The following is a 26,135-nucleotide window of genomic DNA, read 5'->3' as shown; positions in this document are numbered from 1 at the left end:
TGGGGGGGGGAGGAATAAGCCCGTGGTGCACACGCGCGTAAAGACGCGTAAAGAACGTCCATGTAGGAGCGAGCACGGCGAGGCGTGAGTCACGCAGACTTCCTATTTTCAAGTGCGTTTACGAAATCAATTGCGTGTGTCGACACATCCGGTCTTTAACCGCGGCTCTGCGGTAGCCTTAAATACCGATGCCTCACCTCTGACCACGTGTTATCCTCCGGTGACCGTATGCACGACGATTGCCAGACGAACGAAAACACGTCGTCGTCCTTTGCTTGTACAGAGACAAAGGGAGTGCCCTTAAGTTCAAAGATTTAGCGCAAAATAAAATCCAACGATCAAAGCGAATGACCGAATCGCGTATCCTGATTTGACAGAAAAATCTGCACAACTTTTTAAGCGCAATACGAAGGAACGAAAGAAACTCTGATCGAGAGATATTCGTGTGGTATTCATCGAAATTTACTGTGCGCTCATGCTCGTTACACGAGTCGCGGTACAATAAATATTTGGTTTCCCGCAGACGGGGAGTAGAAACCGTGAAACCGTTTCCGGCCGCCCTACAGGTAAGATAACACCTGCGCGCCCAAACTGCATAGCCAACAGAACAAATATTTGATTCTCACATTTGCATCTCAACCATCGCCGCGATAGTAGAGGCATCGATGGTACAACAGCGACTATATAAGCGCCGAGGGGCGGAAACAACTGGGTCACGCTTTCCATTTTGATTTAAAGGTATTTGCATGGCCGAAGGAGACAATTGCGCGCACCATCGACGGACGATCGCGCGAATTCCGGAACCGGGACGACGACGACGACGACGACGGAACGCGGCGCGCTAATAGAAACGAACGTAGGAGTGCGGGGGACGGTGTGCGCGCGGCGTTTGTACTCCTCAAACACACCGTCGAGATCGTTTTCACCAATGAGAACGCTGTCCCACATAGATCTGTGTCGCGCAACGAACTCCGTGTATTTCCGTGTAATTGACGTCGACGTGCGATTCGAAGCGCGAATTCAAAGGCCAATTCGCCGGAGTTTGTATTTTTTTAAGAAAACGATCTCGAAGCGCGACACACACAGACACACCCCACTTTGAGATATACGTACATACGTAGAAACCAACCGCTGCAGTGAGATTTTAATTACCTCAGTATCGATTCAAAACTGTTAATTATTTCAGAGTTAAATAGAACCGTCGCCGCGCGATTATACGTTTTCAATAAAAACCAATTTTCGCGCTGCGAAAACATTTACTCGATAAAGATTAGTTCCTATAAAGTTTGCGAAAGTAAAATCGCTGTGCTGCAGAGAAGAAGCGGGCGCGGAATGGGAGCGGAAGGCGATTCCGAGTTGGCGAATGCGAAAGTTGCTGGAAAGGTACGGACTACTGGAAGCGACTTGAAAGAGGTGAAAGAGCTGCGCGCCTTCCGGGCAGCGCGTCTGGAAACAAACGTAAAGTGCCGGGTAACTTTTTCGACCTGACTAGTGCAATGCGATTGACCGCCGCTACGCGAGGCGGTGGCGAGGTTTGCTAAATATAGTCCGGGGATTTCGCGCTACTCGCGAAAGCGCGAACTACCGCGGCGGAGTGGAACGCGGAGGCTAAAGCAACGGAAAAGCGCGGACTTTCTGTAAAGTTAACAACCCCCCCCCCTCTCCCCTCCCATTTGCAGGACTTCGATATAATTGACAGACTTTTGATTCTTCGCCAAAGAGCTCTGAGATTTCGAGAAAAGTTCTGATGATTATACTTTAATACTCGAAGCAATGAAAGTAGAAACGAGAGTTTCGACAATTTTGCAGTAATAGGATTGAATTTTTCTAAATTTTTCTTATTTCTCCTTTCGTTCAACAGTTTCTTAAGAGTTTCGGAGAGCATCTTAAGAATTTGCTCGGGATTCAAATCTGAAATCGGCCGTGTTACTGCGACAGTTACAAAAGTTGCGACTACAACTTTCGCGTGATGAAAACATAAGATTGATATCCATATAATTTTCGAACGTTTTACACTCGATCGTTCTTTTTGAGACAATCGAGAAATTCCAGGGCTCCGGGGAGAAGCCAGAACTCTATCAATTACATTGAAATTCTGAAAATGGGGCGCTAACTTCGGGGACACGGAGCGTGGCGATCGGTGATGCATTGCATCCTCGATTCTCGCAGCTACACGAAAATGTTTTCTCGACTCTGATTACGCCTTAACGATTGTAAATGAGAAACGGTATTAGATAAGAGCGATGTCTTTATCGCTAAAGGCCAAGACTGCGGTCCTCCTCGAAGCAATATAGGATAGGAGGGAAGCAATAGGAGGTATGATAAAATGATCGCGATTATGTAATTCTACGAATGCAGAGTAAACACCAAGAAGCAAAATTTCAACGCGGCAGTAGCTGTATTATAATAAGCGATTGTTGTATTAATTCTAACGGTTGCAAATATAGAGCACAATAAAATTAATTAATTTGTAAAAAAAATCAAGTATCATTTTTCTCTTAAACAAAAGATTACTCTAAAAATTAGAATTATCAGCTGCATTAGCTGATACGAGATAAATACACTTGTACAATGGAAATAGAGGTTACCGTTTATGTATCGTTCGACACTATATAGAATGCAGCAGCAAGTATATTATAGTAATTGATTGCTCTCGATCTGTTATTATAAATATTCCGAATATGTGACAGCAATGCTGCCGTCGTCAGGATATCAACGCGGATCCGTATTTGGACTTACGTGCAGTGTTTATGTGTGCTAAGAAAATATTGCGAAGTGATAGTGCGACGTTTTTCCTGTAACGAGAATCGTGAGAAATTCGGCCGGTCGCGAGATAACGAAAGCGTCGTGTTGGCGAAACGGCCGATAAAAGGCGAAAGCCATTCCCGCTAAATCGACCATCGTTGCTATTTCCCCGCCGCATGTCCCTTCTTCCGTATTTCCGGAATCAAATATTTCGCCATCGCGTGTCACGTGATATTGATTCATCTCCTATTTTTGAGTGCTTAGCAACACGGACTGATTTTATAAGCTCACCGTACGATTTCGGTTTCCTTTACCGTGGAAGAATCGATGCCGTCACGTTGAAATTATTCAACATACGATAACGTATCGCGGCAATTAAGTATCCGGAACGCAAATAAATAACGGTATCTAATTGTGCCCCGGCTAATACTAAGTGGACCTTAATTCAAGGGGCTTTTAATGCAAGATAATCTTTCATATATATAGCTTCATTATATTACCGTCCGGGTTTCACACGGACTTGCGTGTGTGCGCGTGTGCGCGCGTGTGTGTGTGTGTGTGTGCGTGTGTGTGCGTGTGTGTGCGCGCGCGTACATTCAGAATATCCAGAATCTCGAAAAGGAAATGGGGATCGGGGGTTTCGTGCGGCAAGTCTGAAAACTAACGCGGCAACACGTAATTAGCAATATCTATCGTTTATCTCATTTGCTCCGGCTGGGTATGCGCATGACGTTTCATTATAAGTTCACTTTGCGTTTACTTTAAGCTCATTATAGTTAGCCCGCGCAGTAGCTAACGAGAAACACGGATAAACGTCAAGTTAATGCGTAAGATTAAATTTGCGCGATGGTTATAAATAATATTAATTTCACGCAACCTGACGTAACTCTAAGCCCCAATAACTTGAGTCTCCACATGCAGTGTATCACTATAACATACATATGTATATTGTGTTATTAAAATAAAAATTCTCTCTTCTCTTTTTTTTTCTTAAATTATTGTATTCAAATAATAATTTAATTAAATTAGCGTATTAAAATACAACAATTTAACTAAATTAATAAAATATAATAATTAGGTTAAATTAATTTAACGTTTCAATAGAAATTTCCCAAGCTTTAATTATAGCCGTCGTTGCTCCGTTCTACGGCCCGAATATCGTTCACTTGTCGGATCCAATCAAGGATCCGATCTCTCTTACGACGTGGCGCGTGTGTAAACGCGCCGGGCCAAAACAATCAACGCATTATTGCAACTATTAAGGTGCTCTGGTACGCGCGAAGCTGTCCGGTGCGATATTTGATTGGAGCTTTCGCGTTACAGAAGCGGGAAAGAGGCTGCAACGCGCGGCCACGTGAACATTCGTGGGCATTCACCCCGGCAGTCTCAGAATAACTGCATACCTATTTGTCCCGAGTAAGCAGACAGTGGTGCACAGGCGAAATTATTCGCGGAGGTAAGTTCACGAAAGCCGCAAGCACGAAGCACGCCTCCGATATCGCGCCTCGTTTGAATATTCAGGAAATTACGCGGAAGTCCGCCGCGTGTGCGGGAGTTTCAGCAGCGGGATGCAGGACTGTTTCGCAACTCCAAAAATACCGCGTCAATGCCGTGTTGTATACACGGAGAATACACTATAATGGCGGTGGCGTGACAATTGCGATAGCGCTCCTCCTCATCAGATAAATCGATGCGCGTCTATACGTTCTCGGCAAATTACGACGCGACGCGAAATTTCCAAAACGCCAAACGTTGAGCGCCACTGATAGGCGATGGTGACAGCGGTCAAAACCTGTCGCGTATATTTGCAGTTTATTTCGAACGCGCGCGGTACCGCCTGGTCTTCCAGAAAGTCACCAAATTGACACTCGAGAAGAGATTATTATCGGTGCTATCGATCGACACCGAAATCGTATTACAAGCTACAAGCAAGACGACTTTTGTGAACAGCGAAAGCGACGATTTTCCGAATAACAATGTATGTGGAATAGTCACGAAATTAAAAATAATTTCCCGATAATATAATTGAACGAAATATAGCCGTGCGAGTCATATGTAGCTTGAAATTTCAGACCGATGCGAGCGATGGGAAAGACCTCGCGTTATTATTATGTAACGGGAGCTTCGCGGAGTCGGTACGAGAGACGTACGAGCCAGCCAGTGCATACAAGTTATACGATACTACCAATACTTTTCTATATGACGCGAGTCGTAAAGTAGAACGGCTGTTACATTCGCATCAATCCGGCAGAAATGCGGCACGTAAAACGCTATGAGAATCCGCATCTTTTCCGCGATTGTTAGACGTCTATATAACACGGTGTACGGCGCTCCGCCTGCAGCGCCTTCAGGATCCGTGCAGGGGTCGATAAGATAAAACGTTATGCAATCGCGATCCTTCATAAACGCAATTTCATAAACGCAATAAAGCGCGTTCACACTTCGCAGATATAAAATTTACATGATTAAACAATCCCCTTCTCTCTCTCTCTCTTTCTCTCCCGTTTTATTCGAGAGACCTTTATCGACATGTGGGCGACTTCCTCGCATGCATGGGTAGTAAATAAAGTCAAATGTAACGACTGAAAAGGTTTTACAGGCGCACCACCTTCGCGTGCGAAAAAAAAAACATATAAAACATGGACAATGGATACCTGTTGCAACGTCAACGTCTACTCGTACCTTCGATCGATTATGTAACGTCACATCGAGGACCGCGTACGTTCGAAGAAAAGCGAAATGAGCGCTCCTGCAAATATTATGCAAAGCACTTTCGAAGGCGTTACGGGCGACATTCCAAGTGTCTGGGACCGCGAATAATTCTGTTCGCGACCGTAAGCAACTCGCGCTGCTGCGGTGGATCGAGTGTACCGCCGAGCGCTCCGTCCGGCGTCGTCGTGTCGACGAATATTACGCGGAACACGCGTTTCGACCTGTCGGCGGAAGCCTTCCCTTTCTAAGTTGAGAATCTCGAGGAAGGCTAAGTTGAGAATCTCGCGGAAGCCGCGCAGGAGACAGCGAGCGAGCGTCCGGCGATCGGTATTGCACGGGTGTGCCGATTCGAAATACGAGGTGTACGGATGCCGCTGTCGGGACCTATCGATATCACGCCGTCGTGAACACACTGTCGCGCGTCGCGCAAAAAAAGCCGAGAGCTCATCAAGGGGACAGGGAGAGAGAGAGAAAGAGAGAGAGCGCGATAAAAGGAGGGTTGCGCGGGAAACGTGTCTGGTGCATTATTCGCGGCGGGCGCGCGACGCGACGGGTCCGTCGGGACGCATCGGTGATCCCCGATGAAACGATGAAAAATCGAAAAAAATCCGTGCGGCGCTCGCCCTCCAACCCTTCGTTATCCTGCGTCGCACGCGGCCGTGTTTAACATTTCTCCTCGCGCCCCGACGTCTACCAGCGCGAAGAGGGGAGAGGGGAAGGAAACCGTGATATAGTGCAGCGTGTGTATGCGGATCTCGTCGCGACGTACATGGGTACGCGGCGATACGTATTTTCGTAAGACACCTGCTCTCGCGAAGCTGCGTGAACATCGACTCGTGGAGAGATTTCCGCAAATATACCCGTCTCCCTGTCCCTGAAAGAGATTTCCTCTGCTTTGCTTAACGCGGTTGAATATCCGCGTGAATTTTCGATGGATCTCCTCCACGAGGTCTCTCGACGCTACGATATACAAATGTTTTTTTTTTTTTCGTAGCCTGTGGAAAATCCCGCTGTAAAATCCTGACTAGAAGTTAAACAATATTACGGTCAATAAACGCAACTTTTCAGCGCTTCTTACAAGTTCGCTAAAAATTCTAGTTAAAAATTGAACATCCAATTATGCAAATAAGTGCAATAATTCGATGTTTTCGTACGATTTTCGTAAATAGATCGCGTATCTTTTTACCGTCTGCGAGAGATACTTATATAAAGAATGTATTACAAGGAGGCGAGCTGCGGCCAAAGTCGATACTCATCTGGCATCGCCGTCTGTAATTCAATTGGCACACTCGCGTCATTCGCCGAGCACTTATTGACCGCTAAAGAGCCTCGATACCGAATTGTCGTATGGGAGACACTTGTGGCGACGTGTGGGAAACGTTGTGCCGCGCCATATTAGGTGGGTTCGGGAAGACATTGCGAACTATACGGGCACACAGACGTGTATGTCCTCCAGACACTTTACAGTCGTACCTATAGACAGGAAAACTCGGTAACTACTTCGTGGAAGTGGCCTCGACGTGCTGCATGAATATGTCTCTCTCTCGCGCGCGCGCGCGCGCGCGCGAGGAGGAACAATAAGTAATCTATATTCTTCACAAACCCATATTCAACTTACTTTCCGCCTGAAACTTTCCGTGTAATTCCTAACTGACGTAAGCGATTATATTCCACCGCAAAATCGACTCTCATGACTTACGGACCTTCGAATTTCACAGCGGATTATTATTCGGTTACGGCTCTTTAATTTATGACGTCAGACGTATCTCGGCAATACTGAATCTCAACGTAGATATCAACGTCGAGAGACAAAGAGCGACAGCTCGGACACACCCTGCGCCGTCCCGTATTAGGCGAAATGGCTTTCACGAACTGCAGATCCGCGAATGACATCAGCGCTAAAGACGATACGCTTAGTGTCAATGCGGCCGTAATTTGTTCACGATTACGTCATTAACGGCGATAAGAACGGCGGATGGTTTAGAATGTAGATCACCGCCGTCGTGTTAGCTCACTCGAAGCGCAGAATGTTAAATATAATTAGTGCATCCGCGCTATTAAGCGCTACATGACTTCACGCAGTTGTCACGCACGCAGTTTGCCGGAAGAAATCTGACGGCGGCTGACGACATAAATCCTTTCCTTATCTAATTCACCGTAAATTCTATGCAATTCCATGTAATCTGCGTATTTTTTTCAATTTATGGATATACATACAAAAAAAACAATGTACTTTAGCTTTTGCTATCCTGCTACATCAAATATATGTATCTCGTACTTATTATTCTTAAATTATTTTTGCTTTCCATTTTCCTTGAATTTATTGCATCACTGCTTTCACAAAAATATGTATACAACAACGCAAATGTATGTGAATGCCTGCAGTATTGAGCTCCAGTCCGGTGGGTTCGCTAAGCCCAAGTGACTGTGCGGATCAATCGCTCCCGCGGGAATATACATATAATTCTAAATAAAAATCGACAAAAGAGCTATCAAGCATGAGAATTCCCTACGTCCAGATTACATCTGGATTTATCGACCATAACGTTTTAATGGTGATACTGATCACTTTATATCATCCTGTTTCTACGTCCGGTTATTCTCCGAGTTACATTAGACCGATAATTAAAAGTTTATAGCGTAGGTTAATATGCCATCGCAACTGCGATTCGACGGCATATAATTCTTGCAATCGACGTAGCGTGGGAAGTTCGTTAGTTCGACACGAAAGTAAATAGAAATATCTCGACGTTGGTGAGACTTACTCGGTCGCTCCTTCGATGCGAGAGGAGACGAAGTTGAAAGCTCAAGATGCTGCGGGAAGCGAAATTGGGTCGCCCATCTCGGTAGCCCGAGATATATAGAGATGCCTGACTTTACTTTATCGCGACTTCTCTCTTTCTCTCGAAGTGACGGAACGTTTCGCTGATTCGCGTCTCGTGGCGAGTTCCCGTCTCTCGGTTGTTTCGTGCCTCGCCTCTCCCTCCCTCTGTACCCCCGCGGATTCTTAAACGTTTGCGCGTCGGTCGGTCGCAAACTGAATGCCAAGGATCGTCGCCATCCGTCGCGTTTCCCTTTGCGGCCCGGCCCGGTATTCATTTGTTTGGGCCGCTTTGTGCAGCCGTTTATGCAGCCCGGCTCAGTGTCATTACGACGGTTTGCGCCGCCGTCCCACGTAACAAAGCTGTCATTACGTGGCGCGCGAGCAAACGAATGAAGGCTCCTGCACGGATTTAATTCGTTTGAATATATTCGCATGTACGTTACGCGCGTGTCTAATTTATTAGAGACCGCGGATGTATGTATATACGTCCACATGCGCGCGCGCATTATTAAAGCGCATCAAAGAACGTGGTGCACGAAATGTAATTAAACCTCGACATTCTCGTTCGCTCGCGAAAATCCTTTAATTAACTTGCGTGTGTGTTTACACAAGCCTTCTATGCGATACAAGAAGTTTGCTCCTCCGTTGCATGCATTTATGCGAATACACACGGCGACTCGCCGTCGAAGAACCGGGCGCAGCGCGTGATATTCTTAGTCCGCCACGGGCGCGGTCCGGCATCCGACACTTTCGCGAAAATGAAGAAAACAAAAGGGGGCGAAACAGAAATGAAGAGAACAAAAGGGTGGCGACTCGCAGAAATGATTGAGAATGAGTTTTCTGCAATTAAAACAATAAAATGTCAACGGAACGAGAATTTATACACAATTACACGCGCGCGGTAGCTATATAAGCTCATTTAACTCGATCGCCAAGTAGAAGAATTCTCCGCTTTAAAAGCCGCTCTTTATGTTCTTCCTTGCTCCGCTGCAAACACAAAAGAGATGGGTAACTCCCTTCCTCTTTTTGTGTCGGCTTCCTCTTTTTTTTTTTACGCGCGCTCGCCGAGTGGTAAATGTACACTTTTGCTACCCAACGGAATGATTAAGTACCGCGATTTTATTCTGCAAGGCAAACGCGTCGCGCGACGCGGTGCAAATCTCTCGAGTGGTACGGCGATTCGCAGATGTAAAAACGCGATTGTCTAATCGACTTTTAAGTTCAAACACACAGAGGTCTTAGCTTATGCCAGCTCGAACATAAATTCAATAGCTAGCTCCATTTCCAGAAATTCACCATGAAAAATGCACCGCATTAATTATGCTTTCTATAAATATCGCATTAATCATTAGCTAGTTCTCGTTTCACAAGAACGATGACATCACCGGGTGCAGGAGAATTGGCTCAACATGAAAGACTCGTCATATCTCTTTTTTCCCCTCTCTTTCTCTCTGTTTCTGTCTCTCTATTTCTCTCTAATTTTTTTCTCTATTCTTTTCTCTTTGCGCTCTTTTTTCTTTTTTTATTCTTTTCTTCTTTTTATTTTGCTGCCAATTCGTTACTCTCTTCTCGTTTTCACTTAATATCGCCATCTACTTTTTAGTTTCTGCTTTACCCTTGCCCACCCGTGCACTGGTGAACTCACCGAGAATCTTTATGACCCTGCCAGATGTCTCGCAATGGCATTGACGCATCGCTTTTTTTTACGGAGATTCCCGCCGGTTCCATCCGGGGAGAAAAATATAACTCGACGTTGCGTGGAACAACCGTGATGGGAAAATCGTGACGGTAAATGCACCTTTCGTCGGTCCACCTGTCACGCGATGCCCGGTCGAAACGAGAAATTGCCTCGAAACGCGAAACACGAGACGAATTTTTATACCGAGATCGATATTTACGCTCCGAACAATGTGAACGACGTTGATTATTTCAATGCCAAATAAATATCTTGCACTCCGTGCCGTTGTAGCTCCCTATAAAGTTGCGAGCGAGTAGCGAGCTTTCGATTCAAGCGCTTCCATCGCGCTTCGGCAGCAGGAATGTCTCTTCTCATTAAAATTAGGGACCCGTGCGTACATTAATTAAGCGTCGTATAACATTCGGCGTACGTTTACGTTCATCAGCACGCGTGTAATGCGAACAGATGACCTTTATACGGAGACACCAACCGGCCGTTACATTATGTTTGGAATTCGGTCTGGAGAGCTTGCATTCAGGTCCTGCAATAGCATTCCAGCAGCTGGCCCATATGCTATAGTTGCGAGCGTCGAGTAAGACGGCATCATCGTATACGGCGGATTAACTAAGCGAGATGACTAATTCACGCGGGAACGGGACGAGCACTAAAGCGGTCTACTGTGCCAATTTAGGCTTTCCATTATTCAGCAAATTTTTTATATATCTAACTTTTGTATATCTAAATAACAATATAAGTGTAATGTTGGAAAAATTACCGATTTTATGAATATTTCGTAGATCTGTGTGTAACAAAAACTCTTAAATTAACGACAAATTTAAAATATAAACAATAAAACGGAGAGGCTCTTGTATAAAGCAAGTTTGCGCTCCAATTCGGCAGCATTGTCAGAGATCTTAAGAGCGACATTGCAGGCGAGATAATCTCGAAGAAACGGTCTCAACGAAGTTTCGCGCAATTTCTAATCGGATGCCTAGGACGAAACGCGATTTGAACGGGTCTATCCCGAGCGAACATCGTCCGCGTTTCCTGGTGAACTCGAGGAGAAAGAGAGAGAGAGAGATCGGAGAGTGGAAGATGCGATTGCGACCCGGCGGCGGAAGTGGCGCGGCGGAGAGAACAAGAAGACAGCGGCAGAGACGGAGGGAAGAAGATTGCGAAGGAAGCCTTCGTGAACTGGGACTGGAAATAGAAACGAGAAGCTCGTTCCGGGGAATTTCATCGGCGCGAAAGGGACGGCTGCACGAGGCGAGAGAGAGAAAGAGAGAGAGACGGGCGGGGGCAGGGGAGGGGAGGTAAAGGGACGATACATCGGGTGCGAAAACTATTCAAACTGCGATCGTCGCAAAACGGCCGCGCCGCGTCGCGATGGATTTAGAGTGACTACACAAACACACGTATTCTTATGTACATCCGCGACGTGATCCGCCTGCCGAGCGACCGCGGCGCCTCGTATATTTCAACGAGTCAAATCAGCCGACGTACGGCGTGTCGCGACGTGTAATGAGCGCCCCGGCCAATGCCAATGGTATAGAGATTACGACGGCGATAACGCCGCAATACGGTGCGGGCACCTCGAGAATTTCGAAGCTCCCTCCGCGGTCGCGGACGTGGATTTATTTATCTCGCCGCGCGCGCAGTTTCTGATCTCGGGATGTATGTGTTCTCTCTCGTTCATAAGAACGTTCCTCTTTTTTTTAATTTATTTATTTATATTCTTTTGCTTGTGTGTGTTTCGTCGAGCTAAAATTACCTCCGGTCTCGTTGCCGCAACGGGGGATATTTATTTCATTGAGTACAAATAGATTTACCGGAATATTTATGGCGACCGTTTTAAACGCTCCGTCGCTCGTCGTCCCGTGGGGCTGGTACGATTACAGGCGCGCGGCTGTTTGCTCTGGGCTTAGAAAACGGACGTATAGACCACTGCGATTATTCTATTCAACGGTATTCACCCCGACCGGATTCGCGGCGAGCTGGTTTTTACGAGCAGCGAGGAAGAAGAATGGTCCGTTCTGATCGAGGGACTTGTCCGCGGCTCGAATCGCGGCGAGAGGTCTTTACGAGCGGAAAGGAGTTCGAGCGGAGATAAAGGTTCTTAGAAGCGAGATAAACGTGAAATTTTTAATCTTCGAATTACCTTTGGGAGTTTATAAACGCGAGATTATCCTCCGGCTAGGCGCTAAGGGAGCGCGTGTTGTGCATAAAGAGGCGAGGAGAGGAAAAGAAATTATTTCCGCGGAACCGAGAGAAAGCAATTTTTCGAGACGCGCGTGCAAGTCCCTCCTACGAACGTAAGCGAATTATTAAGTGCAACCGAGTGCACTCCGCATCGCAAAGGAAGGAACGGTAGTTGCATAACCGCTTTGTAACGCGATCAAGAACGCGCGCCGCTGCCGTCTAAAAGTCCTGTCTCTCTCGCTTTCATAACCGCGTCTCTATATGTCACTTTTTGTTCGCGCGAATGTATGGCGAGAAGCGGAGACTACAGTGCGTGCATTCATTTGCAGGATTGCCCGATTCATTACCCGCATTTCTGCGACATTTCCCGTCCACCCGCGATTAAACCCCATGCCGAGAGAGAGAGAGAGAGAGAGAGAGAGAGAGAGAAAGTCAATCTGCATATATTGTACACCGATTCTCGCGCATAAACGTTCCCCCATCCCAACACCTGATCGCCGCTCGGATCGATTATCCCGCTGAAACACATGTGATCTATTTTCGACGCAGATCAAACGTTCCATGCGAGACGTCAGAAGACCACGCCGACCGAGTCTGGTTCTCCCGCATGGCTGAAATAAATCCGCTCATACTCGCGCCGCTTACAATTCGATACGTTAAAAGAGACTCAACAGTTTCCAACAGGAAAATAATTCCCGCCGCGTTCTCTCTCGGCTCCTCGCGGCGCGATCTCGTCTCGTATCCCTCGATTCGCTTCCCTTTGATTAATGAGCATCCTCTTGTCCGTGTCCAGACATCGAGGGATTGCTTATCCCTTTGTCACAAGAATATTAATTTAAAACACTTCAAATTTATTCGACGTCGACAGTGACATTTGGATTTCCGGTTGATCGTCCCCTCCTCTCCTCTCTCTCTCTCTCTCTCTCTCTCTCTCTCCTCCGCCCGGCTTCAAATATTGACGCGATAATTTAATGGCGCGTGTCCAACGAAAAAAAAAAGACAAATGGTTTCTGCATTTAACTCACGTACATCCGGCGATAGTTTCCGGCCGACGAGCATCTCGGCAACCATTCCTTCGCGCCCAGTTTCTTTCACTTCGATAAATCGATACGTTATTTACCGTTCTGCCTAGCTCTTTTCACCTGCTAACTCTGCCGCAAGTAGATAGATATTTCTTGCCTCAAGAATTATCACTCTTTCCACCGGCGAGGAGGTCGCAACGACGACCTCCGTTATACCTCTTGAAATATATGCGAATATATAGATATGTATGTGTATTACACTAAAATAACTTGAAAGCATCGAGTATCTCTTAAGAACCTACATTGGTACCTATCATCAAATATTTGCGTATAGAAAAAAAAGGTATACGGCGTGAGGAGAACCGATGGGCGACCTCGTTCGAACGGTAGTAAGAAGTCGAGAAAATGCGAGTATTAACGTCGATAACCTGCGACAAACGTTAAGTAATCGGAGTACCCACCAATTGAATTTCAATGACGCGTATTTATTAAAAACGCGGAGATAAGACGACCCGATCCGCTATTTTCATACGGGTGTAGAAATACCGCGGCGAAGCGGACGCGATATTATATAGTTGCTGCGTCACGTTACGTGCAACTCTTTTAACGAATAGCATTATTCGCCCGTGCATTAGCACCAATCACCATTTGCATCGACAAAATGCGGCCTGTGTAAAAAGCGGCAATAGTAGAATTGCATTCGCGTTTGGATAGCTCTAAGATCGATTTAAGAATATAATTTCTCTGAATATAATTTCCTCGTTCTACATTAAAAAGGATTATTCACGTTTTTGCGCATTAAATATTCGTAATATATAATGAAGTCACGTAATATATAATAATTAAAAATATATAGTTTGTTAACGATTGATAATGCCGTGAATAAAACTGATCGAATTTCCGTGCGATAACTAAGTTAATTAAATCACATCGAAATTTCCATCAAAATATTATTCATTTGAAACACTTCGAAATGTCATGTCTCCTGACCAATTCAACCCTCCAAGAGCTTAATTTAGCAGAATCGTGAATATTCAATCGGCAACGTCGTTAATTAGAGCAGCATTTCAATTTTCGTTAATTATAAGCAAGAGTCCATTACGACTTGTCGAAATACAGTTCACGCCTTGTTACTAATTAATTATATTAGTCGCGACATGGTTACGGCAAGACGGGGATTAATCGAATGTATCTTGACCGCGCTTTGACGCGAATCCGTCGCCGAATCCGGTCGTCTCGCAGAAACCGATTTATCGGGCCGGCAATCATTAAAACAGATTAACAATCATTAAAACGCATGTCGAGAATGACCAAACGACGATTGAGACCTTTCCTCCTTTTTCTCTTCCGTTTTTTTTTCTCCCGTTGCCCAAGAAGCAGCGAGCGCTCGTTAAATCGACGGCGACTCGGTTTCTAGCGTCTCTCGCTTCTTCGTCGACGAATTCATTGCGGATTTCATTCGCGGCGTTTTTGAAGTCCCTTTCGCGTTCGTTACACGGAATGTCATGCATTCGCCGAGCAGACACGGCGACGACGACGAAGAAGACGACACGCGGAGCGATAAGAATTTAAAACGGCGTCGTGTCACACTCGTATACATATATAATTTCGTATTCCCGCGTTTGCGTTCGCTGATTAAAGTGCTTGCAACTGCATGACACAGAGACTCTCCGAGCGTCGCGTCGCGTCGCGCCGGCTCTCGCCTCTGTCAATCGCATTTTGCCGGTAAAATTTCAGCAAACGCTATTTACGTTAATATTATTTGTCAAGCATTCATGATGCCTTCTGTGAAATATTAATCGCGAAGTCATCACGCGCAGACCGTGTTTACGCGAGTGCAAATATTTTACCCCTCCCCCCCTGCTATCCCTCCCGTCGACGTGCGAGTAAATACGTTAATTCAAACGAAATCGAGGCTTAATTAAATAGCGAATTATTTCTGCGAAAATATGCAACGAGCTCTCTCTCTCTCTTTCTCTCTCCAGAAAGTCATTAATCAGCATTGATTTAAGCTCCGATTTTAAAAACGTAATTAAATAATGTTATCGTTCTTATCGCAAGCGTATCGAGTGCAACGCGCCCGCACGTGGCGCGCGTGCACGTGCGCGAAGTTAATTTATTAAATTTATATCAACCGAATTTTTGAAGGATTCGATAAACCAGCACCGTTCAGTTAACGAGAGCGGGCTCGTTAATGAATATCCACCTGAACCCCAAACCGTCGACAGTCGCGTGAACATCGAAAAAAAAAACAAAAAAAAAAAGAAACATACAAACGTACTTACACCGTCGCCGTAAAAGTGAGGTACTTGTCCGCCGAATGTCGGGATTTAAACCGGCAGAATTTCGGGGCTGGGTTTCGCCAGACGATTCCCGCGGCTGCTCTCGCGAACGACGCGAGGGAGAAAGGGGGAACGTACGTGACACGGTCGCCGCATGCCGTCGCGGCGGAAACGTCGCCGACAAGGCCGGCGGCATCGCGGGAGAATCGCACCCGCCGGGAATTATGTACGCCGGTATCGAATCGCGAACGGCACGGATTGTAGCGGAGGTACATACTCGTAGTAACACTCACCTCTCGCCAGCTCGTGAAGGTGTCCCCGGCTGCTCCGATCGTCGATCCGCCTGCGCTTCGTCCTACGGTCTTATCGCTGCTGGCTGTCGTTCCGCCCGACGCCGCTCCGCTCGTGCATTCGAATCGGCGGCGAGTCACTCGTACGAGACACCCCGAGACGCGCTATCGGCCGACTATCACGCGAGCGAAAAAGCACTTTGGCCGACAGATACCGCCATTTTCCGGGGCGCGGCCCGTGTGTTGCCATCTAGCGGGCGCAGCGCGAGCGACATGCGAGTCGAGCTACGTGTAACGCCCGTCGATAATCATTTTCTCTACTCGTTACATACATATACATACATGTATACATATACATATATATTTTTAATATTACAAATGTATAGACTTACACAAATTTTTAAAGAAAATACCTTTATATAAAACTAAATACTATTATACATTATACTTCAAATTCAAATTTTTCAAATGTTATTAATACAAATTCTTCAATTGCGTTATCATGCACAGCTGCGGGAGTTTAGTTTAAATTAACATATGTTACATCGTGGTGATATGGGAAAAACGTATTATTTTTTACACAATACAAAAACTTTTGCAAATCTCTGCATAATAAATAAAAAAACGAGAACTCGAATTTTGATAAAATGTATACATATTGATAATATTGATATTGTATAGTCGTGGACAGATCGTTTGCGACACTTTTTTCTTATAGATTTCAAAACGCACTAATATTTTGCAAATACGAATCACGATTCGTGTTATCAAGCGCTGCGGTAGCGGCGCGACGCCAAGTATATAAAAGTCGGGTGATGACATGTGAGTATATATATATTGTCTCTAAACTATAAGAGTGCATCGTGGTTTGCATTTGCAAAATAATTAGTATATTAGTTACCTATATAAAATATATATTACGGATAATATTATGGATAAATATAATATTAAATATATATTAGAAACCTATAAAAAAAAGTGTCTCGCAACCGATCTGTCCACGACTGTACAATACTTGCATTTCTTTAACAATTAAAAGATCTTTCAGAAATATTATATAAAAATCATCTTTTCTCCTGGTTGAGTCGACCAAGGTAATATTTTTCGCAATAAGTTATGTTTACAGAGGATTTATAAAGATGCTTTATTAGCCTCGATTTATTATTAGATTGACTTAATAATTAATTTAATTTTGATATTACATACTACATTAAAAGACGCGACGATAATTATGCAGCGCGCAGTTTGCCTGAACTGATAATTGTAAGATTATTCACACATATTATAATATTATCTATAGCAATATCCGCTTATTGCACCGTGTTGACATTTTCGCATTTCAATATCTTTTTTCTTCTAACAAGATTCTCTCTCTCTCTCTCTCTCTCTCTCTCTCTCTCTCTCTCTCTCTCTCTCTCTCTGTATAGTATCAAAAATTATTCTTTTAAAATATTCTGCGTATAAGTTTAAAGTTATGGGTTATCTTTAGTTGCGTAAGCAAATATAAGGCGCACGTTTATTGCATGCCTGAAAATAGTGTGTCCGATGAATACAAAAAATTCGCAATTGGACTACAATTTATATTCATTCAAAATTTTCATTAAAAAAATATTCATTCAAATATTTATTCAAATTTGCGGGCTTTTAAAAATATTTATTCGTAAATATTTTATAATTATTTTATAATTTATTTATATTTATTTATACAAAATGTAAAGTAAAAAAGAAAGTGAAAAATAAATTTATATATCATTATTAATATCCAGATTTGATAAAGAAAACTTACAAATTTTGAAAAAAATTTTAGAAAACAAATTTTTTACTTAAAAATCTTTTATTCGCAACAATAATTCTTTTTATGATATATAATTTTTATTTTTTATATTTTTGCAAACCAAAAAGAAACAGTAAAATCGAACATTGCAATTTCGTACAGATTACAATAACAGTAATGTTAATTTTATAAGATATTTTAAGTACTTTAGCATCTCGTGGATTGTAAATAAAATGTATTATTTAATTAATAGATTTAATTAATAGATTCCTCAGAATCTCCAATAAAAGCACTGGCAATAGTTCTCATTTTCTCCTCGAAGTCTGAATTTTAGTGTACAGAGTGGGGGTGAATGCGAAATCGAAAATATTCGTAATCATATTCACAAATATATTCATTCAAATCGCAAAAAAAAGTATTTATTCAATTTTCCATAAATATGAAAGAAGTAGTATTTGTACTCGTACTCATATTCATTATTTATTTACTTCGAATATTGGATGTATTTATCGGACACACTACCTGAAGAATGTAACTCTATATAAAAGCGGATATATATAGAAACTTAAGTTATGCAACATTCATATTTACAGTTTGCAGAAATATTTTTTGCGATTTTGTGACAAAAATAGTAACACGTCCCCAGATAGCTCAGAGAATTCAAGAAAAACTCAGTCGTATGTCATCAATTATGAGTTTGTTTTGAAATACAAAAAAAATTCTTTTTCTAAAAATTCTAAAAAAGAAATCTTTTTGCACCTGAAAAGATATGAACTCAGAATTAACGAGGATATACGACTAAATATACGAATAAATTCTTTTCGAACTTCGTGTGCTACCTGCAAGGTCGATCCTTCACGTGTAGTCAGGGTAATTATCTCAATTGTCCAAAGAATGATAACGAGTAATTACAACATGACGAAACACATATGAAATTTGTTCCACGTGTAGGTTTTTTTCCGTACCATAGATTCCGTACCATAGTACAATACATTATAAATATTGGCATACAAATAACGTAATAATAATATCACCATATTAAAAAAATGCCAAAAATTACCTATCGCGTTGCAGGTTAAAACAGATATAATTAATCGTTTGATGAATAAATCAAAATTGTCAATGAGCACAATGTTGTTAGATGTGTCCAAGAGCCTTATATAAGTCATAATTAAAAAGTCAAATAGGGACAAGCCTTAAAATCTTGCGGTATTACTGGACTCATATAATAAATGACATAAAACACTTCTAAAGTACTTAAGTACTTCATTATTTTATTAAATTAAATCAATTTATGATATAATTTACATTTGACATGATGTAAATTATGTTAATAATCAATTTATTCACTTCTATTGAGTACCATAAGTGTTTCTTATCGTTTTTGCTAAGACATTCGAGTTAATTTCTCTATAAATTGTGATATGCACCATTCAAAAAATATTTATTATACTTTAACAGTTAAAAAATAGAATATAATCTTTGGTATTATATACATTAATACTTTAACTTAATAAAAAAAATACTTTGTCTATTTGTACCAGTTTAGTTTTATGACTTATTTAAAATATAAAAGCACATTAATAAGGACTGCAGGCACACTAATAGGGACAGTTACCCTATATACTTAGCATATTATACTTAGCTTTATTTAACAAATAACAAAAAGTTCTCAATTGTTTAAATATGAATAAAGGAAAAAAAATTAAAAAATATTTTTAAAAGCCGCTTATGAAACATTTTAAAACGCTTGTGAAACGCTTGTGAAATGTTTCTTAAACGAATATGTTACCTAGCTAAGCTAAGAAGTAATTATAGATATGACTCAACACGAAATTTTTCCGGTCGGCCTTTTCGTACTATCATAAGTGGTACTATTATAAATGTTACAAATGATAACGCAATGACAAAGCGTTAGCATCACATTTTATGCAACAACAAAAAATTTTAAAACTGTGTTACTGAATATGCAGGGCAGACCGGGGACAAAAGTAACAGACTACAGTTGTAACATCGTTAATATTTTTAAAACTATAATAGGTATATGTATGTGGCGGTGAGGCAAAAATTATTAGACAGACCGACATTGCTTTGTTAGTTCCTCATCGGTCCATACGAAACGTGTACGTGTGCAGGAGCAAAAAATACTTTCTTCATTCGTCAAATAAGTAAGTTTTATAAATATGCACAAAATCTAAAATATTTTGATTTTTTAATGGTAAAGTTATAATTACGTGTTATCTAAAAAGATTTTAGTGATCATTTATGTTGATGATTTGCATATTTTAATTGATTTTTATCTATATATTTATTTTGAAACTTTACTTCGAATTATAAAATATCATTGGGGGACAATTGTAACATCGATGCTTAGAGACGGTAGAGTTATAATTGTTTCCGGATTTGTTTAATTTTATTTAAGTATTTTTTGCACAATGTTATTTAAATTTATTAGAAAGAAAAAGAGCTTTTTCCGGTTTTATATACATTTGTCCTTTTTATTTTATTGTAGTTAATTTTATTAAATATATATTATATATATCCATATAACATTGACATGTATGATTATAAATAATTGTATTGCATAAAACTTAATAAATAACTAAGTATTTATCTATAAATAATATAATACAATCGTCCCCATTTATTGTTACAACAGTCCCTGGAGCTGGGGACAGTTGTAACAGTATATCTCATACGTTTAAACAGTAATAACTTTTTTCTTAGTTACATTACAAGATTGAACACAAGAAAATTTTGTACTTAAATAAATTCTACAGCTAAAGGTATGGATTTTTAATGTAAATATTATAATTTAACTGTTATAAGACTTTAAATTCAAAATATTACTTTTCTTCCCTATCTATGTCCCATACATCATCGATTATTGCAAAAAGCTCTCAGAATTATTCATATCAATATTCAACCTTTCATATGCAACAATTCTGAAAGAAAATTATTACACACATCCATGTTGACTCGCATTGTCGTTACTTCACTATTGTTGATTAATTCTGAAAGAATTCTACAATTTATCATATAAAATATTGCAGCAAAAATGTTTTTGAAACCTTTCACACCTAATAAAATTACGTAAAGAGCAGTACGCGGCACTGTCACTAGATAAACGCAACGGGGAGTTTTTTCTTAAAATTAAAAACCATACAAAATATTATAAAGGGTGCAGCATAATGAGATTTTTCATTTGTGTTTTAATAAGATAATTCTTTGAAGGTACAGAGTTCCCAAAGTTGGGCTTCAAGATAAAAATAAATAAAATATATATAAAGATATATAATATTTGGAAGGTACAATTTCATTTAACTTTATGTAAAATTAATTCAGAGATCTAATATTTCTGGGATTTCAAAATTGTTTTAATAAACTTTTAGCAATATTTTTAATATATTTCAGAAAAGTTGCAAATTTTTTCTGTAATTTTTCAGCAACCTTTGTATAAGGTTTCTATAAGTGCAAGAATCGCATACACTTTGCCAATTCATAGCTCACAGGAATATTACAAATTTATTTAATTTTTTATGAAATGCTTCACTTTTCAATTGAAATTCCTGAGATATCTCCGAAAAATTTTTGTGTTTTATGGGTAGTTAACATAAAACTTTTAGAAATCGCGTTTATCATTTTCCATGTTGAAAATGATTAAAATTCATTTATAAACAATGCAAATGCTAACTACATAGATTAATTGTCCCAATTACTGCCGCTTTAAGCTCATAATGTCAATTGATATGCTTATTTTAAAGCTTTTTAAATATGTAACAGATATAATTTTTCATTATTATTTAAGTAAAAACTTTAATATAGTAGTTCTGTTTCACTTTCATTAAGAAGAGAATGGATTCTACATGGTTAGCGACATTCGTAACTTTTTTAATTATTTTATAAATATAAAACTTATTGAATATTTTATATAGTTGTGCTTATACTCATATGACAGTCTCAGTTTAACACTAAAATATTTTTAATATATAATTCTTTTATATTTTTTATTCTAATATTACAATTGAAAAAAGCGGCAGTAATTGAGACAGTTACCCTATACGTTAGTTGCTGAATGGGAAATATATGATAAAAGTCTCGATAAGTTATTAATAACAGCATTCTTATTATTCAGCATTATGACGCTTATAAGTGCTATACTCGTTGCTTTGGCATGTATCGTCAGTTACTTCATTTGGAAATATATCTGTCAAATATTTCTTCTTGGAAAATTCAATCTGCCTGGTCCAAAGAAACTTTCCGATATCTTTCCTGAAACATCTAATGGTAATAGCAAATAATAATGTATTTAAATTATAAAGAAATAGAACTATTGAATTTACCAAAAAAATTATTGACAATACTCTAAAGTTTATAATAAAATATTAGGAGATCAAGTCACAAATCTCAATTAATTCAACATCTAAACATTATGGTCCATATATAAAATGTGCTCTTTTATCGATAAATGCGCAGTTTTATATCTAAAATTTCAAAATATACGTAACATAATTTATAGTATTAGCGCTCTAACATCGTTGTTAGGACATTTTGAATTGTTAGCGCGGGCTTAATTCAGTAAAATACTTGTAAAATTCATAAAAACTTTTTATGTAGCTGCAAAAAATTTGATGTAAATACAAATAATACCAAAAATATTATCAAAATATAATTAAAAAGATCATTTATTTACATATGCAGATAGTATGTTAGTGGCACTCCGTAGAAAATACTTTAATTTTATCCTGAATAATAATATATGTATAGGTAAATAACATTATAACAATATACTTTAAAAAAATAAAAACTTTTTTAGGAGTATTAGATTTTATAGATACGTTGGGGAAGCATTATCCATCTCCATTCCAAATGCGAAGATGCTATATGCCAATCGTTATATTATATGAACCCAACCAAATAAAGGTAAATAAGCATTTATGTTTTCTTGTATAGAATTAAATATCCATTTCAAACTACATTGAAAATTTCACATATATACATACATATGTGTGTGTTCATTTATTTATTTTTTTAAGTAAGTTAACACAAAGCGGATTTTCAAAAACATATTAATTACACAAACAAAGTAAACTCGCGCAAATAAGTAATAAAAATATTAATAATATACAACATTACAGACTGTCTTACGACATTGCTTAAACAAAGGTAGACTGTATAAATTTGCAATACCATTGTTTGGCATGGGAATAGCATCACTTCCTGGTAAAGTATTTTTAAAAGAATAAAACATTTGAAATTAATTGCTGTCTTGTGACTTCTCAATTTGCACAGGAAAATGAAAGCAAATTATTTTTTTTGTTATCGTTTATTTATTAGCTTTTCATTTCCGATGCGTTTACTTTTAGATTGTATTTTACTTATATTTTTATTAGCTTGTACAATATTTTAGTACTTGCTTTTCAGTAATGTACTAAATCTCTTGAAGCTAAAAGTTTTTCCTATTAATGTTTTCTTATAAATATAAATATTAACTCTTAATATATCTACTTTTAATTAAAATAATTTTCTTTTTTCTGATTGTATATTTATAATAAAGAAATAATAATTCTTGCTTTAGAATCTACATGGCCTCAACATCGAAAAATAATAGCACCAAGCTTTAATTCAAACATGGGAGAATTTTTTAATATATTTGTCAAACATGCTTTAATATTTGCAAACGAATTAGAAGATGTCGGATTAAATGGAAACGAAATTATGTTATTTAAACATACAATAGCGAATGCTATAAACATTGCTTGTAAGGAATTGCAATTTATTTATTTAATTTTCTATATACATTTTATAGAAATTCATTCATCAAAGAAAATCATTCATTTATGTGTGCTACTTTACTTAATTAAGATGGAATTTTAAAAGAAATAACCAAGTATAACTAATAACTCTCATAAAAATTTAAGAATACCGGAAACTTGATGATAAACAACTTTTTAAATGTCAAATTTATTATTATTTTATTAAACACTGTAATGGAAAAAACTAAATTTTTAACAAATTAAATTAAAAGTTGTATAAAGCAATATGTGAACATGTGATGTAATAATCAAATTAACATTATTTATTAAAACAAATAATAAAAATAATAAAATAAATTAATATGAATAATAATCACATTCATATACTTGGCACCAAAACATTCATTCTCTTTTGAGATTACATTATACTTGTTCACATACTAATAATAAATAAATAAGCAGACAAAAATTAATATTTTAAATAACAAGTTTTCTCTTTTTATAAAGGCTCTACGCTCGGCATCGAAATGAAAACAGACATAAGAGATAAATGTCTTACAAATATTGAAAGGTATAAAATTTCTTAATTTTTTTCTTTTTAATTTCTAAATTCTTGCAACTAGTGTAAGTACACCGTGATGAGAATTTTATTTTAATATAATTTTTTATATTTTTAAACGACAAATCTTTTTTTATTATTTTCAAGCGATAAAAAAATGTTTTTAATCTTTACCAGTTGTCTGAAATTAAACCTATATATGTATGAGACATTTTTATATCTTTGAAAAAATATATATGTTTTTTATTTGTATAGCATTTAACTTTAAAATGAACATATTTTAGATACAGAGATATTATGAAACATAGATTTTATTCTACATGGATAAATCCATTTCTGTATTTTGATTTTATATTTAATTTCACTACTTTGGGACGCGAACAACAAAAGATTGTAAAGTCAATGCATTCTTTTATTAATAAGGTATATATTGAATATATTTCTTAACATACTTGGTAGCTTTTAATGCTTTGCTCAATTTACATGATATATTTTTTATACAGATAACACAACAACAACTACAATTAAATAAATTGCATGAAGCCGAAACTAATACAATTAGTAAGTATATTCACATTTTATAAAAAGTCAATATAAATTCAACGATATTAAAATGTTTATAAATATATATTCTTTTTAAACTGCAATTAAATTTCGAGGATCAAAATGCTGTGCATCTTTCACATTATTAAAGTGCTCTTTCTAAATGCGTTGATATAATTCTTTAATATAGAATGTTTACGGATATATTTATTATCATAGGCTTAAGAAAATAATTAACTGTTTTTTATCCTTTATTTATTTAATACAGATAAAACGTTTCTCGACAAACTGATGGAAATATTTCGTAAAAATAATTTTACAGAAAAGTTAATTCGCGATAATATTATCACGCTTATTGTGTCGGTACGTTATTTCTACATATAAATATCACTGTTAAAAAAAATTGATAGGAATCTATAGAATCTGTAAAATATTTTATCGTGTCCTATCGTATCTATCGTTTCACTTTTTCTATTCCGAAAGAAATGTTATTGTTTCTTATCGTTTTCTATCACTATCTGATAAAAGCAATTTTAATCGTTGAAATATCGATGGAATTTCTATAGTAACTTATTGTTATATACTGTTTTGATGAAATTTATTATGAATAAATGATTAAAACATTATTATAATGAATTGTTTATACATGTTGATAATTCTTTTTATATCGTTTTCTATCGATTTTTTTAACAGGAATGTTTCTAAGTGAATGATAAAATAAAATTCTATTTTTTCTTAAAAGGCCAGTGATACAATCGGTACTACGTTACACTTTGTTGTCTTCATGTTAGCAAATTTTCCAGAAATACAAGTATGTATATAAAATTTCCAACACAATCGATTGATTGCAAACAGTGCAGAATCCAAAACTATTATTATAGATTATTTATTTATGTATCATGAGATAATATAACATAATTACATATATATGCATAATTTATTAAAATTTTATTCTAAGTAAAGCGTTACATACTGCTATATATTTAAAAAAAATCTAAAAGAAAAAGACAATATGTTTTGTATTCGGCTATGTTTTTAACCAGTCTATTGTAAATTTAAATATTCTGGAAGACGTTTATTATATATACATATTTACATGTATATATTGTATATATATATATTAGGGTGGTCCTTATTTTTCGAGTTATGGAATTTTTTTAGTCTCACAGTTTAGAATGATTTCTTTTCATAAAAAAACAATCCCAGTAAAAATTCAGCTTAATCGAATAACAGGAAATGGTGCCGAAGAATGATTGATTTTTTAGGATCAATGTGTATTTTAAATAATAATTTTTTAAATGAAACTCCCCATTTTTTATTGCGTATACTTGTAGCTTATTTCGAGAGCTTTCCAAAACACATAGATAAAATGTTTTTTGGTTAATTAAATCTCGAATTATAAAACTTGAAAGTTAAGTATCACCGATATTAGTATTATCCAAAGTGTCCGAACAATGGCTAAAACCTTTTAAATGTTATTCAGAAACATGAGCTTCACATATATATCAAGATCAAGGCCATTAAAGATTATTCCTTTTTTTTTCAAAAAATGAAAATAATTTTCAAAAATATTTTTATCTTTAAAAATTATTTTTAGTAGTTATGAACCGTAAAAGAATTATCATGTATATAGGAATTGTTTTTTTATGAAAATAAATCATTCTAAATTATGAGACTAAAAAATTCCATAACTCGAAAAATAATGACCAACCTAATATATATATGTATATATATATACTGTCTCTTATACA

General features: G+C 38.2%; 2 protein-coding genes across 8 annotated transcripts in view; one reads left to right on the top strand and one right to left on the bottom strand.

The window, feature by feature from the left end:
* LOC105458293 (dystroglycan-like) overlaps positions 1–15,964 on the bottom strand; it is a 60,513-nt gene extending 44,549 nt beyond the window's left edge. The window contains exon 1 of the mRNA XM_011703484.1: positions 15,756–15,964. The gene's annotated coding sequence lies outside the window, so the exon portion shown is untranslated. The remainder of the gene's footprint in view (positions 1–15,755) is intronic.
* Positions 15,965–19,481: 3,517 nt separating this feature from the next.
* LOC105458292 (cytochrome P450 4C1-like) lies at positions 19,482–25,231 on the top strand. Of its 7 annotated transcripts, none has more exons than XM_011703478.1 (12): positions 19,482–19,694; positions 20,254–20,312; positions 20,767–20,834; positions 21,662–21,813; positions 22,343–22,449; positions 22,665–22,749; positions 23,105–23,287; positions 23,790–23,853; positions 24,126–24,264; positions 24,345–24,402; positions 24,653–24,747; positions 25,127–25,231. In XM_011703478.1, exons 4-12 carry the CDS (start codon positions 21,666–21,668, stop codon positions 25,205–25,207), a joined length of 960 nt encoding a protein of 319 aa, XP_011701780.1. In that variant the 5' UTR covers positions 19,482–19,694; positions 20,254–20,312; positions 20,767–20,834; positions 21,662–21,665; the 3' UTR covers positions 25,208–25,231. The 7 variants fall into 7 exon arrangements, with proteins under 7 accessions (XP_011701780.1, XP_011701778.1, XP_011701782.1 ...); XM_011703476.1 differs by having other exon boundaries at positions 20,761–20,834; XM_011703480.1 differs by having other exon boundaries at positions 20,236–20,312; positions 20,761–20,834.
* The last annotated feature ends 904 nt before the right edge of the window (positions 25,232–26,135 follow it).

This window comes from Wasmannia auropunctata, unplaced genomic scaffold (genome assembly GCF_000956235.1).
Source record: "Wasmannia auropunctata unplaced genomic scaffold, wasmannia.A_1.0 LD334549.1, whole genome shotgun sequence".
In the NCBI taxonomy this organism is placed as follows: Eukaryota; Metazoa; Arthropoda; class Insecta; order Hymenoptera; family Formicidae; genus Wasmannia; species Wasmannia auropunctata.
Note: the sequence above shows the minus strand (reverse complement) of the source record. Positions and strands in the feature narration are given on the sequence as shown.